The sequence below is a fragment of the Dufourea novaeangliae genome, unplaced genomic scaffold, assembly GCF_001272555.1.
Source record: "Dufourea novaeangliae isolate 0120121106 unplaced genomic scaffold, ASM127255v1 scaffold493, whole genome shotgun sequence".
Classification (NCBI taxonomy): domain Eukaryota; kingdom Metazoa; phylum Arthropoda; class Insecta; order Hymenoptera; family Halictidae; genus Dufourea; species Dufourea novaeangliae.
Window position 1 is genome coordinate 556,228 of NW_015374430.1, and position 16,453 is coordinate 572,680.

The 16,453-nt window shown below is 34.4% G+C and overlaps 5 protein-coding genes across 5 annotated transcripts; 2 read left to right on the forward strand and 3 right to left on the reverse strand.

Annotated features, from left to right (window-relative positions):
- Positions 1 to 469: 469 nt before the first annotated feature.
- On the forward strand, positions 470 to 4,574 carry LOC107193089 (pantothenate kinase 3). The gene is made up of 10 exons (XM_015582474.1): positions 470 to 652; positions 1,542 to 1,719; positions 2,015 to 2,193; positions 2,266 to 2,439; positions 2,514 to 2,681; positions 2,763 to 2,839; positions 2,920 to 3,096; positions 3,200 to 3,335; positions 3,422 to 3,535; positions 3,626 to 4,574. Exons 2-10 carry the CDS (start codon positions 1,596 to 1,598, stop codon positions 3,677 to 3,679), a joined length of 1,203 nt encoding a protein of 400 aa, XP_015437960.1. The 5' UTR covers positions 470 to 652; positions 1,542 to 1,595; the 3' UTR covers positions 3,680 to 4,574.
- Positions 4,575 to 5,276: 702 nt separating this feature from the next.
- LOC107193109 (growth arrest-specific protein 8-like) lies at positions 5,277 to 7,172 on the forward strand. The gene is made up of 7 exons (XM_015582500.1): positions 5,277 to 5,482; positions 5,551 to 5,812; positions 5,884 to 6,144; positions 6,201 to 6,368; positions 6,441 to 6,527; positions 6,600 to 6,809; positions 6,957 to 7,172. Exons 1-7 carry the CDS (start codon positions 5,325 to 5,327, stop codon positions 7,170 to 7,172), a joined length of 1,362 nt encoding a protein of 453 aa, XP_015437986.1. The 5' UTR covers positions 5,277 to 5,324.
- Positions 7,173 to 8,954: 1,782 nt separating this feature from the next.
- On the reverse strand, positions 8,955 to 11,107 carry LOC107193105 (galactoside 2-alpha-L-fucosyltransferase 1-like). Its single transcript, XM_015582496.1, has 3 exons — positions 10,827 to 11,107; positions 9,558 to 10,186; positions 8,955 to 9,495 (listed from the first exon to the last, which is right to left on the reverse strand). The coding sequence occupies exons 2-3, from the start codon at positions 10,019 to 10,021 to the stop codon at positions 8,955 to 8,957; spliced, it is 1,005 nt and encodes a 334-aa protein (XP_015437982.1). The 5' UTR covers positions 10,022 to 10,186; positions 10,827 to 11,107.
- Positions 11,108 to 11,934: 827 nt separating this feature from the next.
- LOC107193060 lies at positions 11,935 to 12,905 on the reverse strand. The gene is made up of 3 exons (XM_015582442.1): positions 12,798 to 12,905; positions 12,430 to 12,564; positions 11,935 to 12,340 (listed from the first exon to the last, which is right to left on the reverse strand). The coding sequence occupies exons 1-3, from the start codon at positions 12,903 to 12,905 to the stop codon at positions 11,936 to 11,938; spliced, it is 648 nt and encodes a 215-aa protein (XP_015437928.1). The 3' UTR covers position 11,935.
- Positions 12,906 to 13,181: 276 nt separating this feature from the next.
- LOC107193062 (kinesin-like protein KIF6) lies at positions 13,182 to 14,779 on the reverse strand. Its single transcript, XM_015582443.1, has 6 exons — positions 14,714 to 14,779; positions 14,463 to 14,642; positions 14,067 to 14,252; positions 13,793 to 14,007; positions 13,362 to 13,715; positions 13,182 to 13,290 (listed from the first exon to the last, which is right to left on the reverse strand). The coding sequence occupies exons 1-6, from the start codon at positions 14,777 to 14,779 to the stop codon at positions 13,182 to 13,184; spliced, it is 1,110 nt and encodes a 369-aa protein (XP_015437929.1).
- Between the last annotated feature and the right edge of the window lie 1,674 nt (positions 14,780 to 16,453).

Below are 16,453 nucleotides of genomic sequence, written 5' to 3' on the forward strand. Positions count from 1 at the left end.
GCTATCGCACGACGTTGCGAGAGTGTATATAAAAATAAGCAAGCAATTGTGATGTAAATATTGAAAATCTTTCTAAATCCGGCCAAAGAACTTAATGAAACGGATATTTCTGTTAGCATCAATACACAAGTGTTAATACTGGTTTAGCGATACGAAAAAATTCCTGCTCTGTTATCATAGTAATATCAATCCTTTTATCGTTAATTTAACGTATAAATTTATAAGGAACACATAATTCGTGAGAATCTATTTAATCTTCATGCAGAAATGACGTTTCCAGGTAAGAGAACATTGTTTCTTATTTCTTTTTGTACCCTGTACCGTATATGCTGTACGCACGCGATACAGTTATTACATTTTCGATCGGTTCGTTTCTCTATCGTTAGCTGGCGTGGGAAGTCGGGCTTGTATTTTGTCCTCTCTCGTGTTTTCGGATTAGCCAATAGCAGATAGCGGCCAATAGTAACGATACGTCTACTTGGTGGTTGATATTAATCATTTTTTTGTCCTTTACGTTGACAAAAATCCTGACAAAAAAAGCGTAAATCGCGTGATCTCGTGATAGTGAGTGGATACACACAAGTGTATCTGCTAACGCTTCTATGACTCTTTGTTTAAGATCATCACAAGTACGGATGGCATTGCTCTGCAAGTAATATTAACGATTCTAACGTTCGATACCGTAAAACTGATTAATATTTGTGGCAAATAATTCTATAAAAACAATAATGTGACGTGCAGCAGTTGTTCGTCGATACCACACCTGCGATTGTAGTTAGAAAATTTGTAACATGATTTTTCACTCTGTTTCTTCATCAATATATGTATCGGATTAATATTGTAAAATGACAGTCTAATTTTTAGTGTCACGGTCACATAATGTCATGACTCGTTCCAGTTTACATGAAATTTTTTTGGTGTTTTTCGTTTTGTTTCGCTAGAACCTTTTTAATACAATTACGAGAGAGACAATGTATATTTTTAATGTAAAATCGAAGGAAACAGTATTATTTTATAGAAGAATGTCCTACATACTATTTTACATTTGGAGTATATTATTAGTAAAAAAAATGTAGTTCAATGTATATTAAATGATACATATAAATTGCTTATATTTTTAGTGTGATTGATTTTATTCGATATAAACAATATAAACCACTTGTAATTCTATTCTACTTGCATTTGTTCATAATTGAGAAAACTGTGTTTTTTTAAGTTACAACTACATACTATTTATTGACATGACTTATCACACTATACAAAGTCTTCAGCAACATATAATGCATTCATGTTTCTCACTCACAGTATGCATAATTAAAGAGTAACCTTTGGCATTTGCTACAATGCTGAATACAATTACATGTTCAAAGAAGAAATACTTTTATAATGTGATTACTGTATATAGTCACAGGTTGTACAAAAATCTTTCATTAAATTTCAATGCTTTACTCTTATATTATTGCATTAAAAATACTCTGTGAAGCTCCATCATATAGTAAACATTGTCAGTGTAATAATCTCTATTATTCTTTCATTTTCAGACAAGGAATTATACAATATATCAAGATTAGTTGTGAATAATTTGAAGTTCAACAATGAGTCCTCAGAGTTATAAAAATCCTATCACATCAAAAGTTATGGCATCCAATGGTTTTGCTGGGTCTGAGACATCAGCCACAGAGTCCAAAAACCATTCATCACCTTGTGAGTCATTCAATTGTATGTGTGCTTAGAGTAGCCACTTTTATTTTATTCTATTACATTTATTTACATTGTGATGACAATGTCTTACAAGTTTGCAGTACATTTGTTGCTTGTATTTCCTCGTTGTTTGCATAATGATTTTGTTTTCAATACAAAATGAAATAGTCTATACATGTATATAACAGTATGTGCTTGTAATTGCTGTATTCTATTTAATAATGTATTAATATGTTTTAAATATTTATATATGATTTCAATGTATTAGGTTGTGTGGTATAATAATGTAATATTCTTTTATCTTTATGTTTAGCAATGCCATGGTTCGGTATGGATATAGGAGGAACATTATCTAAATTAGTATACTTTGAGCCAAAAGACATTACAAGGGATGAAGCAGATGCAGAAGTGGAAACTTTAAAAAACATTAGACGGTATTTAGTTAAAAATTCAGCATATGGGAAGACAGGCCACAGGGATACACATTTACAAGTATGTCTGTTAAATGATTAAATCCTTTAAATTTTCTAAGAAATGCTAAATATTAGATTATGTATGTTACAGATGGATAATGTTTGTATCAGAGGTAGACGTGGTACGCTACATTTCATTAGATTTCCCACAAGTGAAATGGGAAATTTTTTAGCATTAGCAAGATCCAAGGGTATGGCTAATCTTGTAACAACAGTTTGTGCTACCGGTGGTGGAGCATACAAGTTTGAAAAAAATTTTAAACAGGCGAGACTTCATTATTTTATTATATTTTGTTACCTTGTACACATGAATATACTAAATAAATATTTTCTTTATAGGAAGTTAATATGAATTTAGCGAAATTTGACGAATTAGATAGTTTAATACGTGGTATGCTTTATATAGAAACAACAAATCCACATGAATGTTATTATTGGTCTCATCCTACAGACAGTAGTAAATGTCAGAAGGTTCCTTATGACTTTTCTGAACCCTATCCTTTCTTGGTATGTTTGTTTCTCAAAATATCTTATACATAATCTATATTACCAAATTTATATTATATACTTTATAACTTTTTGTTGCAGCTTGTAAATATTGGGTCAGGGGTAAGCATATTAGCAGTCTATGGGTCAGACAATTATAAAAGAATTTCTGGTACCAGGTATGCTGTATCTCTAGACATGTTAATAAATTGTATTGCACAAAGAAACTTTTATATTCAAGGATTCATTTCACATTTAGTCTAGGTGGTGGTACGTTTTTAGGATTATGTTGCTTATTAACCGGATGCAACAGTTTTGAAGAGGCAATAGAATTAGCTACAGAGGGTGATAATACTAGAGTCGACAAGTTAGTTAAAGATATTTATGGAGGAGATTATGGACCATTCGGTCTGCCTGGTGATCTCGTGGCGAGCAGGTAATGTTTTTAATAATTCAGCATATTGGAGTTTCTATACTTCAGTTGTATAATCGATTTTTTATTTAAGAGATTTACTTGCATGTTTTGATCATGTGTGCAGTTTTGGACAGATGAATTCCAAAGAACGTCGTAATGCAGTTAGTAAAGAGGATCTTGCACGTGCAACACTTGTTACCATTACCAACAATATTGGTTCTATTGCGCGTATGTGCGCTGTAAATGAAAACATTGAAAGGGTAAAATGAATATGTAATTTATAGCATTTATTTTCCCTATATAATAGTTTTAATATAGTGTTAACTGTTTTTCTTGGAAATTTTAGGTGGTATTTGTAGGAAATTTCCTCAGGGTAAATCCTATATCAATGAAACTTCTGGCTTATGCAATGGATTACTGGTCCAAGGGAACAATGAAAGCTTTGTTCTTGGAGCATGAGGTAGAATACATTAAAATGTAGTTTCGTTAATCCCGTATTAAATAAAATGGACGTTATTAAAATTTCTTTTTTTTTTTCTTTCAATTATAGGGTTACTTTGGCGCGATAGGATGTCTGCTCCAATTTAATGGTGAAACAAGTTAAAGTTACAAAGAATTGCATAAAATATAGCATTCCATTTGATACGTCAATTCGAGTGAGACTTTTTCACAAGGATGGTTATGCAATTATTTATTTTTGTTATATTTAATTTCTCAGGAATCATTGTATATCTTATATATACAGTTATAATGTTACACGAAATTTTAACGATAATGGAGACCTGAGATCAGGCTTGTATTATCATCGTATTTATTACAATTTTTACAAGTAAGCACATAATAAGTTATTACTTCAAAACGTGTTACATAATTATTGCGAAGAGACCTAATGTAGGCACAAACTTTGCACGGTTTTACGTAAGAAATTACGATGTACCAAAACCTAAACGCATAAATCTCAATTGAACGTTCTTTACATGGGTAAGATTAGTCTACCTAATATTTTATTTTTTAACATTTTTATAAATACCGTTTTAGAATCTTACATACAATGCATGAAATTCATCATTTTTATAAATTTTCGATCATTCACGACCGCTGAAAAGACAAGCAATAAGTATCTATTTAATATATTTATTACTGCTGTATGTTTCGTTGTTATTAATATTTCGATTAGTAGAGGGTACGATTAGTATTATATTCTAATAATGGTTAAAAATCATACAAAGTACATGTAATGGTCAGTGACCACATTTAAAAGTTGTTTATATGCATTTTTTTCCGTTTATAGAATACTGCAAGGGGAAATGTATGAGGTATTTGATATTACAAAACATTAACACAGTATGCATAAGGTGCCTCAAGTTATAGACACATAGTATATTGTCAGGCATTTTTTTTTGTTATAGAATAATTTATAATTCGGTGAACAATAGGACGGAAAATATAACGAGCATATTTGTATTATAACACTACGAAAAAATGTATAAAAAATTATAGCCAACATTTGTATGTATTTAAAAATGTAATGAAACTAGACTCGTTTGTATGTTTATTTTTATGAAACAGGAACGAATGTAACTTTCTTATATTAATAAATAATTCAATATTTGACACGAGATGTTAGAAGACTTGAATTAATACTTCCTAGTCAAAGTGTTGTGTAAATTGTACTATTAGATTTGCATGCATTTCTTGACTCGTTATTGCATTTTTTATACACTCGGCTCTGAATAAAATGATTCGAGTACATATTATGATTGTGTTCATTACAATACTTTACGATGCTTTGTAAGGTCTGTGTCCTCTTGAGCTTTTCTGTAAGTCGTCAGTTTTGGTTGCTTGGCAACTATTCAATCCATACAGTACACATTACTTGGAAATCAAGTAGCAATATGTTTATTATGTTTGCAACATAGACGTATAATACGTTTATGGTTTGCAACTGTCAATACCAGTCAATATCACTGTAGATGTGTTACAATGACAGTTAATACTATTGCCTTAGCCTATAGTTTACTTTATTAAAACATTATTTACACTTTAGTCTCAAATCTGTGATTTAGAATACTTTTTGCGATTGACTAGTATTTTTATACCAACTTTTTATACGAGATGGTAAGCGTTTAAGTTTTAATCATAAATCCAATAGTAATAGGTATACTGATACTTTTTCTTTCATTTACACTTTGTAGGGGCCGAAGAAAGCAAAAACTCCAGCTACCGTTGATGGAGCGGACACTACGAAAATGAATAGGGAACAATTAGAAGTATATGCTCACAAGATACTTGAAGAGTTGGAGCGCGAAAGGGAAGAAAGATCTTACTTCCAGCTTGAAAGGGATAAACTTCGCACATTTTGGGAAATCACGAGGCATCAGTTGGATGAAGCTCGTGCGACTCTTAGGTATGTCTATCACTCATTTAACTCGAGTACTTAATTCTACGTTCAATTAATACCTGACGTACATAAAGAAATAAAGAACGCGAGAAAGAAGAGATAACTGAGAAGCATGAAGCGGAACTCAAATTATACAAGCAAAAAGTGAAACACTTAATGTACGAACACCAGACGAATCTATCAGAGACTAAAGCTGAACATATGGTTGCATTAAAATTGGCACAAGATGATCATACAATTCAGGAGAATGAATTGTATAAAGACAAGAAGGATCTGAAGAAGACAATGAAAGAACAAGATTTAGCACATATGAATGAGATACGTGCATTGAAATTGGTATGAGAGACATACAAAAAATTTTTTCACACTGTTGAGTAAAATTATAGAAACTTAACTTTATTATTTAGCAAAACGCTGAGGAAATAGATAAAGTAACGAAACAGTTTGAAACTGAAGCTGCAGAAATGGAACAGAAATATGAGTATAAGTTAGCGAGTCAGTATGAGTCTCTTACTCTGAAACATCGTATGGAAATAACAGAAGTAGAAGAAAGGAAGAACACACAAATTACAAATCTAATAAAGAATCATGAGAAAGCATTCACAGAAATGAAAACTTACTACAATGACGTTACTCTGAATAATCTGTCCTTGATTAAGAGTATGAAGGTACGATTAGTATAATCTATAGAGTTGTCGATATTACTGTGATATTGGTATTGTAGGAACAAATGGAGGCAATGAGAGGTAATGAAGAATGGATGAAAAAACAAGTACGAGAGTTGACATCTGAGAAAGAAACATACTTAGCTGATCTGGAGTCTCTCCGAGAGTCTGTAACGCAGCTCACCCGACAATTACAAAGTTACGAAAAAGATAAACAGGCACTAATTGTTAGTATTTTGTAATAATTTTGCATCGGCATAGCCTAATTTTCCATTACATTTCATTTTTGGTTATTCCAGAGTTATAAAAAGAAACTTGCAATCGTTCAAAAAGATTTTGAAAATTTGAAATGGGAAAATGAAATACTGGAACTACGTTTTGAAAAAGTATGGGATTGCTTCTATCTGATGTAAGTAACGTCTATTCCATTTTAATTGAAAGTATATTTTATTCGTTAGTGTCAATCCGAACGAGATGAACTGCATTCAAGATTTGTCTCGGCTATACTGGAACTTCAACAAAAGACAGGACTGAAGAATGTGTTATTAGAAAAGAAGCTTGAAAAGTTGTCAGACTTATTAGAGCAGCGCGAAGCACAGATAAGCGAAGTACTTGTCGCTGCTCAATTAGATCCGATGGCTGTTGTTAGCGCCAATAAGAAATTAGAGGTTTGTATACTAATTCTTTATCCCTATTTTTATAGTTAAATAACTCGCTCCTCCTTTTACAGAATATATAAAATGCGAAAAATACTAATTACCTGCTATTCATGGCTATATTTACAGTTGAATAACTCGTTTGTTTTTCTTTTACAGAATATACTAAATAGAAAAAATACCGCGATAAAAGATCTTCAGCATGATTTAGCGAAAGTTTGCAAAGCACACGATGATCTACTTAAAACGTACGAAGCGAAGTTACAAAAGTATGGTATTCCAAAAAGCGAGCTTGGATTTCAACCTTTACAAATGAAAGCAGCAGGTTCAAAGTTAGGATTGGGACCTGCTGGACTTGTTACCGCGAATCGTTAGTTGGTATTGATAGACTATCTACGATTTGTACTACAGTTAGTTTATATACATTTCTACTCGATTGACTATCGTTAATAATCCATGAGACGTATGAGAAATAAAACAAGATTAGTTGCAGAAAAAATATAGATAATTTCCGACGCAGACTATTTTTATTTTATGAAACAAGTAAGTTTCAACACATCCGTCTTATTATTATTTTTTTTTACAAATTACATAAAGTTATCACAGAGAATGTACAGAGCAGATCATATCAGTGCCTGAAAGTTGCACACATTTATAATTATTCCTTTTCAACACTTTCATAAATTCTACATTGTGATGTACGTTTTCGTATCACCTCTTTCTACTATACCTTCATTTTATAATTAACAACTAACAGGCATCAAATACATTGAAGATGTTTTATGTATACATAAATGTATAGATATTAACATATAGACATAGACACATCGACTAGACTAATTTATAAAATATTATAAATCGAATATATCAGGTCACGTGGTTAATAAATTTCAAACGCTTATACACTGGGTTTATGTAAAATACGTCTTCCTCCTATCTATTGATTCTTCAGTTTCAGAAATAGTTAATTGTCAAGTGAAGAAATAATTTATCGTTTTTTTCTTTTACATATTTGTAAACATTATATAATACCTTGTATAGATATAACTTCATTGTATATGTGTGTATGTGTACAAATTTGCATCAACGAATACATAAATGTTCTGTACACATATATAGAATTTTGGCACAATAAGAAATAGAATCACAGTTGAAATCATTGTACATTATAAGAGACATAGATCATCAATACTTTTTATCTATATCTGCAAGTCTGTCCTTGTATGATAGACGTTGTGCATAATGCAAATACATTTAACTATGCTCTTTTCTTCCGATTGTTACAATATATCACGAAACAACTCTACACTAGACAAGAGTTTACGATTCCGAAAACAATACATAATACGAATCTACAAGAATCACTGTTCTTAATTCTGACCAGTGTAAAGTTTATATATTTCTTTCCTCTGAAGATTTTTAGATTAGGCTCAGTTTGTTGGTTCATTGTGTCAAAAGAATATCGAATCTATTTAATTTTTCAGGGCCGTATCAGTATGATTCTCAGTAGTAAAAAAAATAAGCATCTGTATTAATTTTAGACATTGGTGGTCCATTGTTCCGTTCTATCCCCCTGCTATGTTAGATTTTTACAAATTCTTTAAAATATGTAAATTTCCTTACTACCACTAAAGGTGCACGGTTCTCTAATAGTTATCTAATAGTGCCATAATCAAGTGAAAAGCTATGCACATTGTTCCTAAGCAATTTATCAGCATCGTACTTATATCATTTCGATATAAATTTTTTGAAATATAACAATACACTTTCATTTGATTTTTTTAGAAACTGCAAAAGAAACTTTATGAATTACAACAACTGAATAATTTAAAATGTTTCATAGATTAAACTTTGACTTTTAAGTAAATAATTGTATGCTGCCTTCTGTGTATATTAGAAGTATAAAGAAATATTACTATTTATTGATTTCAAATGGTAAATTCAAACGTTACGAACAACAACCAACTTGTACAAGAAAAAAATAGTACAAAAAATTTCATTTTTAATTGTGAAATAATAACAGAGAAGTCAATCTCTGCGTTATAACGTTGACTGAAACGATCGTTTTATTCCGTATAAAAAGTATTTTCAATATTGTGTTTGTACAGGCATTATGTCTAATTTGAGATCCATAAGAAGTGTTCTTTTGATTTTTGTTCAACTCATTATTCTCCAGTTTGGCAAAACTTCGGCAATTAAGGTAGAAAAGTATGTTGTTACATTGTACACTACAGTTTCACCGGCGGCCAAAATTGCGCCAAACGAACCGTATGTACCATAATCTATAATACTGTGATTACATGCTGATAAAACCGCTAGATCCTTGCCAGGACCTTTTGCATCTATATCGGACACGAATTTGATTCTATGTCGTTTACTATGCAAATTATACTTGCACCAAACTATATTATCACTAGTTACTACAAAAACTACATTTCTATACTTGCCAACAAAGTAATCCATTGCTGTAAAGTAGTAGCTAACAGGGGCAGGTCTAATTTTCAATTTGTGCCATAGATAGTCTATATAATCTGTTCTTCTTACGTGTATGCTCACAAACGTTGGTTCTGACAATTTGAACTCCTCGGCTATTTCTTTTAGTACCCTTTCCGCGTAATTCCTTAAGTTTGGCTTGAACGTAAATTCCCTTCGTACATCATCCAACCACACTAGAATGAGAGACCAGTATGCTGCATGCCTGCAATGGAAACACTGAAACATAAAGCATTAAATGTGGCAACTAGCATTGGAGTAATTTACCTTGGTATGATGATGTTCTGTTCTGTGCTGTTCCATTGCCCAAGGGAATTCACAACTTTGCTAACATCTAGGGTGCATTTTCCAATGTAACTGAGTGGTGGAATACTGAGATTTTCAAAGTATTCTTCTAGAGTTTTCAGTATGCAACGTGGCATGAATGGTTCCAAACCAGTTTTTCTGGCGGTAGCCCAGACTGAGACATATTCCCAAATTTGATTACCAAGTCTGCCACCTTGGACTGCGGATACTATACCATACATCGGACAAGGATTTCTCCATTCCGGTGGTATTTTGATATTCTTTAATGTTGTACGACAAAGAGCTTGTTCATAGGTTGAGATCTTTATGTGGCGAGCTGGTGGGTTGGATGTGTACATGGGAAATAGGAAGACATGGATGCCGAAGACCACTATCAGAGCAAGAACTATTGCACTTGCAAGTACATGCTGCTGGGCGTGACTCATTATCCTTACTTGCTCCTGTAGGGTGCTGTCACTACGTACCAATCAATTCTTTTCTCTATCTTCTGCACTACAGCTGCCTGCTTATTATTCTCTACTCTTCAACTTCCACTAGTCCGGCATTTCGTATCTACAGGTGTGCCATGTCCTTTGTTTTCCGACGTACATCTTTACAATGATAACATCATTTATATTGAATGGCACATGTTTTCTACTTATAAATGGTAATAGGATAGGGATTGTGTAGTTAATGTGAAAACAGAAAAGGTCGCGGAAAGGTTTGCTTGAAATTTTGTTAAACTTCATATCGAGAGTTTACGATACGTGTAAGTAGTATATGTCAGTGTTAGGTCAGACAATGAGAAAGGACATGGCATAAATACAGACTTTTTTTAAAGCTACTAATTCAGCAAGGTTTTATTATACAAAGCACGTTATGGATGAATAAGTACTGCGATCGTTTTTTCTTTCATCTAGTAAAATTGTATTACGGTGTCGTATAGGAGATTATGTTACAGAATGGTTAACAGGTGGTGATCTTCAGGTGTTACATGTACTTATAGATACATACAAAATAATATTATCGACTATCTGCTATAAGTAGCACTGTAAAAATGCACAAAACAGAAAACGGTAAAGAATTATGTATAGTTACTTACTCGTTGAAAAGGAAAGATAATCGTTAGGAGTATGATTGTTGAGAAAAAAACATTTTTGGCGGATTCGTGAAGTGCAACGCAACTTAAGTGCGATCGACACTTGAACCGAAAGTTGTCACAAATGAAATAACGATAAATTTATCACTCACCCGTTCCAATAAAATATTCGCATTGCACTCGAAACCCACTATTAGCCACGGGGCTCGCGTCGATCAGCCCGTTATTTCTGCCACTCATGTTTTCCCGGTGAAATCGATGTGTGTCTCGTGCATTGACGCTTGTTGCATTTCCATGGGATACTTTAATCTTTGAAACGATTTTCCTTCACTGGCATAAATGATCACAGTACACAATTTCTATTATTTATCAGTATATTCCTCTAGGAATAATTTCACTTTAGCATACACCTATTCCAGCAAGTTGTCGAACAATAAACGGTACTCGGGTCGAACTCGCATCCTTGGAACGAGGGATGTTGTCCCGACTGATGACGTCATGGAGAACCGTCACCCCCGGATGGTTTGATATATAGATTTTTAATTTCCTTTGGCGCCTATTCGACTGACTCCTTGGGTAACAAAGCTTCTAGTACGCAACTACATACATATATGTATGTAACGACCAATCGTCGAGTGTCATCTGGTCACAAGAAACCGTACTATTTGACATATAGTTTCATCATTTTTTCCGTAGATGGCTGCACCACCCCCTAGCGTACATTCACCCGTTGGTAAGGTTTTTCTTATAGTTTGAGCATCTTGCCACGGGTAGCACCACTAATCAAATCAGAAGGTTCCATGGCAAATGATTGTTGCCATGATTTCTACAATATCTTACGGTTACAGCAGCAAACATTATTTGAACCCGGATTAGTTTTATATTTCATCTGCCCTTACAGAGTTACATCAATATCTTTTTTTCACTAACCGCAAAAATAGAAAACATAAATTAAGCTGCAATAATTCTTAAATGAATAGAATTACAACGATCTAGTTAAAATCGTAATTAATTGTTACTTTACTCTAGCTACATAACATGAAATTACATTACACAACGTGGATATTGAATGCATTTATTGTATTAGATTAAAAAATACCTACTGCTACAGTACGTGGTATGTTTTATTGATTTTTGCAAATCTGTGTGTCATCGAGTCGCGCTTTCTTCGTTCTCTCTTTTTCCTAACATTGGTAAAGTCAAATGGTACGAATTCATTAAGTAAACAAGTGTTAATTGCATTTGTAAAATGTATTCGTTGTCATTCAGCATTTACCTCGAACTTACGCATCATCGCTCGTTGAAACTGATTGAACTTTCGTTTAATTCCTTCCAATGACTTCTTTTCTACCGGTTCCAGCAATAGTTTCATCAATTTGTCACTGTAAAGTGGTAATACATCCATTTGTTTACAATACTCCCGAAAACCTGACTTTAGTCTCGAACGCATATCGATCTGTTCCATGAATAAATCACGGATCTCGTTCTGTGCTTGTGTGACCTCTTCCTCTAAGTTCACTAGAACCTTTTGGTGACATGCAATATCACGCGCCAGAACTATCTCCATTTCCGGTACCGCCTCATTCTCATTTTTCGGCCTCATGGCCTGCCGAATTTGTTGGCATTTACTAAGTTTATCTCGTGCATTCTCCAGAGCACTTTTTACCTAATAAATAACACTGCTAAATCAGTCTCTCTAAGTAAAGATATAAACTTGGAGTACACTAATTACAGAAACAAGGAAATTTTAATCACCTGGAAATACATATCGATAGAGTTCGAGTATCTTTGTTGAACTGTCGCTAAAGTCTTTTCGCTTTTATCTAATTTCTCCTTGATCTTCGCATATTCTCGTGCCTCTTTTAGAAAACGTTCGAACAACTGTCGAATCTTTTAGACGCGAATAAATATCAGAAGAAATATTTTATACAGTTATTAAAGTTTTCGTGTATAGGCTTTGTTCTTTTTGGAAAAATTATTCGCGACAAAACGTTCGGACAATTTTTTCAAAAAAACACGGCCTATAAATGAAAGCTTCAATAGTAAGAACTATACCACACAAAAGCCTCAAATCTTTGAATAAGAATACTTAAATTTGATATGCTAGGATAAAATAATCTAACCATCATGACGTTGTGAGTATTATTCTGTTGGACGTGCTCAGAAGATGCTAATTCATTACTGCCTTTCCAATATTCTTCCTCATCCTTGTGATATGGTCCCAAAGTCATCCCTACAGATACTCAATATTTAAAATTCTATAAATTATTCGGTAATGTAGCTAAAATCGCAAAATCATCCCACCAGTTTTTACTACACTTCCAACTTTTCCTTTTTCCGTTTCATTCGCAATTTCTTTCACTTCGAGTAAGTCTCCCAAAGAATCATTTTTCTTTCGAGTACGAGACTGACTATCAACGAATAACGCCGACCCCTACATGAATTTTGTATGCTCTTAATGTTAAAAATGTATTACATAATGAAAATATTCACCGAAAAATAACAGTTTAGTATACTTTTTCCACTCTCGTCGATGTGCTCGCATCTACTATACTTTTTGACATACTTTCGTACAAAATCTTCAGCTGATCAATCTCGATCTCTTTGGCAGTGAATCTAACCATTCAACATCGTCAATTACAACGATAAACTTAAAATTACATTACGTTCGAGATGTATGTTACAACCTGTTATACAAATCCTTGATACTTTTCAACAGCTGTCGAGCCTGGGAGACATTGTACAATGTAAAGTCACTCATGGTGCCACTAAGGAAACTAACAACGCTCCTGTTGATTTGCTCCAATCGTGCCTTCGAGATATTTATCGAAGCTTCCTGATTTAGAAACAATTTGTTTATCATCAACTCCCTCTTCAGAGCATCCACTTCACTCTGAAGCCTTTGTACTAGTGAATCCTGGCGATACTTCACATCTTCATTGACTTTCATAGGTTTCAACTTAGCGATATTTCCGGTGAACCTTAACGTGGATAGGGTAATGTCTAGATCCTCTTTAGTGATTTGTATGTGGGATATAAAGCTGTCAAAAAATTCGATCATTAACTATCAAGCTCGAGGATAGAAACACCTAGTCTATATTATTCCGCTGTTAATCACCGGATCACAGACGAAACAGAAAAAGCATTTCCCAGGATCTTCAACAAGTTACTAGAACGAGTTGCATCGTAGGCGACTGGTTTTACGCCTCTAAGGTACGTAAAGTACTGTTCCAGCTGAACCTTGGTCAAATTCGCCGTGCCAATGTCCGATGCCGTTTTACAGCCGCCGTTTCTACCCACCGTTCCAATGCCCGCCATCTCCACGATGTGTATCTAAATAGACGCGAATCGATCCCTTAGATCATTCACTGGAATCATTGCCTGCTAATTACTTTGGCCTTGGTTACGACGCCATGGGATGTAACCAAGCTAATGTTGGTCGCGTGAATGGTGATCACGGCTGACGCAAGATGAGAGGCTGGATACGTCGATCCCAACACGGTAGATCTCTTGCTCTCTCCTTCGAAAAGCTTCCTCAGCGCCTGTTCTTCGTTCTCCACGCGAACTACAGTGACATCCTGAAACGGTTACCAGTTGTTGCGATTCTTGTCGAGTTTTTTTACACCTTAGGCAGCAGTTACTGATGCAAATACCGATTTTTACGAGCTAATGTACAGAAAACCGGAATCGAAAAGAAATCTGTTCGCTCCATTAGGGGTTGCAACAGGTTCCCAGTAATGAATGCACAAACATCCACTTATCATTTTCTCCTTTACTTACACACACACCTTAAACGGATCTCGATCGTTTATCCGAATCCTGTTCTCCATTCGGGGCGACAACAGGTCCCTGGTTTCCTTCCCGTGCAACTCGACGAAACTCACGTGATACTGTATCGTGCTGACTTTCTTACGATTCGATCTCTCTGAAAACATGTCCGACAGAATCCTCGAGACCAGGCCTCTGTGCTGAGAAGAGGAACGTAATCACTGGATTCGCATTACTCTTGGATAGGTATTCAATGTATTCTGAACCATACTTCCCAGTTGTTTCTGAGCCCGCTGAGCGTGAAGCTTTTCCCGGAGCCTGTCTGACCCTGGCCCATCAGTACACAGCTAATGCCCTCTAGAATTCTTAAAAGATGATAACGACAACCGATTCTTAACGAATGAAAATCTTCGGTTCGAATTGCAGACGATCAAAGAACATTATTTTTAATTTACTTCGAAACGAGGTCCCCGCAAGTGACACGGTAAACCTCTTCCTGCGAAGTGTCGAAAAATATTCCATCGGTTTTGAAGCACCAATAAGAGGGTTCATTCGTCGTGGCGATCCTATTCGGTTGTAACTCTTGCAGACACCGCACGAATATTTTCTGGATAGAACATGAATGTTAGATCCTCCTTAAAATCTCGATTCCCGGCGATAATGAAACTTGGACGGGCTCACGGGCTAGTAGAAACTTTATTACTTTACGATCCGTGTCGATTCTTACGCACGATTCGCAAGGTCTCTCCAACGGAAGTATCCGGATGAATATCCTGATATTTTTCTCGTCAGTTATCGTGTTATCGTGGTTTGTCATGCTCGATGGAAGAGCATCGATTCGATCAGACATGTGGACTGGTAAAAGCTGCTTAGATTTATTTTCCGCTTATTTGGTCCTGCCGAGTTGAGAGAGGTCAGAAGAGCTTTCTTAGGTGTTCGTGCTTTGCGTAAGTTGTTCCCGGGGTTTTCGGTGTATGCGCCATTTTTTTTTTTTTTTTTTTTTTTTTTTTTAAATTTTTTTTTACAAGCCATAAACCTACATTTAAAAACAATAGCGTAAAGACAAGTCTCTTAACTCTGAAGAGTGCGCAGTTGTCTATTTTGGATTTCATTGTCCTCTATACGTTGCTTTATCAAGACTAACTTCAACTTTATCATTCATTCGAACGCGTTGAAGGTACTCAAAAGTAAAGAGACCGCATATAATATATAGAATTATTATTGAAAATACAAAAACCTGCGTGGCTAATTGCTACTTACATCGAATACGCACTGTTTCATAATATACAGCATCTTACACTGAATACACGGGTACATATATTATATTTGTCATCAGTGAAAAACCAGGATAAATCTTAGAAAATCGTCAACGCGATTCGATTGCTGTAGAATTTTTGTTTTCTATTTGTTATATTTATTATAGTTTAATATAAATCACGCATTGTGCTATCGAGAGATAAGCGATTTGTAATTCCGCAGAAGAACTGTAAGTGTTGTAACAAAATAATTTGTAACTGCTCGATGAAAAAGAAAATTCAATTGACTCGAGAAGTTCTTGGAACGTTGGGTCACAGATGATCCTGTTTGTAATTCGTTGAACTTATGTGTACTTTGGACCATAGAAAAGTATTATTCGCGTCATATAAAATCGTTGTCGAATATTCCAAGTGCATCATCGATATTATCTACCTAATAAATACGTAAGAATAGAGACACGCCAATTAACGTAAATAATTATGTTGGAATTGTCAGTCCGGTACTTAAATCGTATAACGAATTCAAAATCAGAAAAGAAATAAAAGAACTAACACGATCTTTTACAGTTTTCCAGCCTTTTCGGCGGTCGTAACATTGTGAAACCAAAAAAGAAAAAAACGTGCGAACGAAATAAAAATCATCAATGCATTGTACGTGTATAAATCATTTCTAACGAACCTGTGCCTTATTGTACTGTAGGTTACGAAAAACATTCCAATTATTACGCCGTCGAAAGGGGATACCACAAATCCTA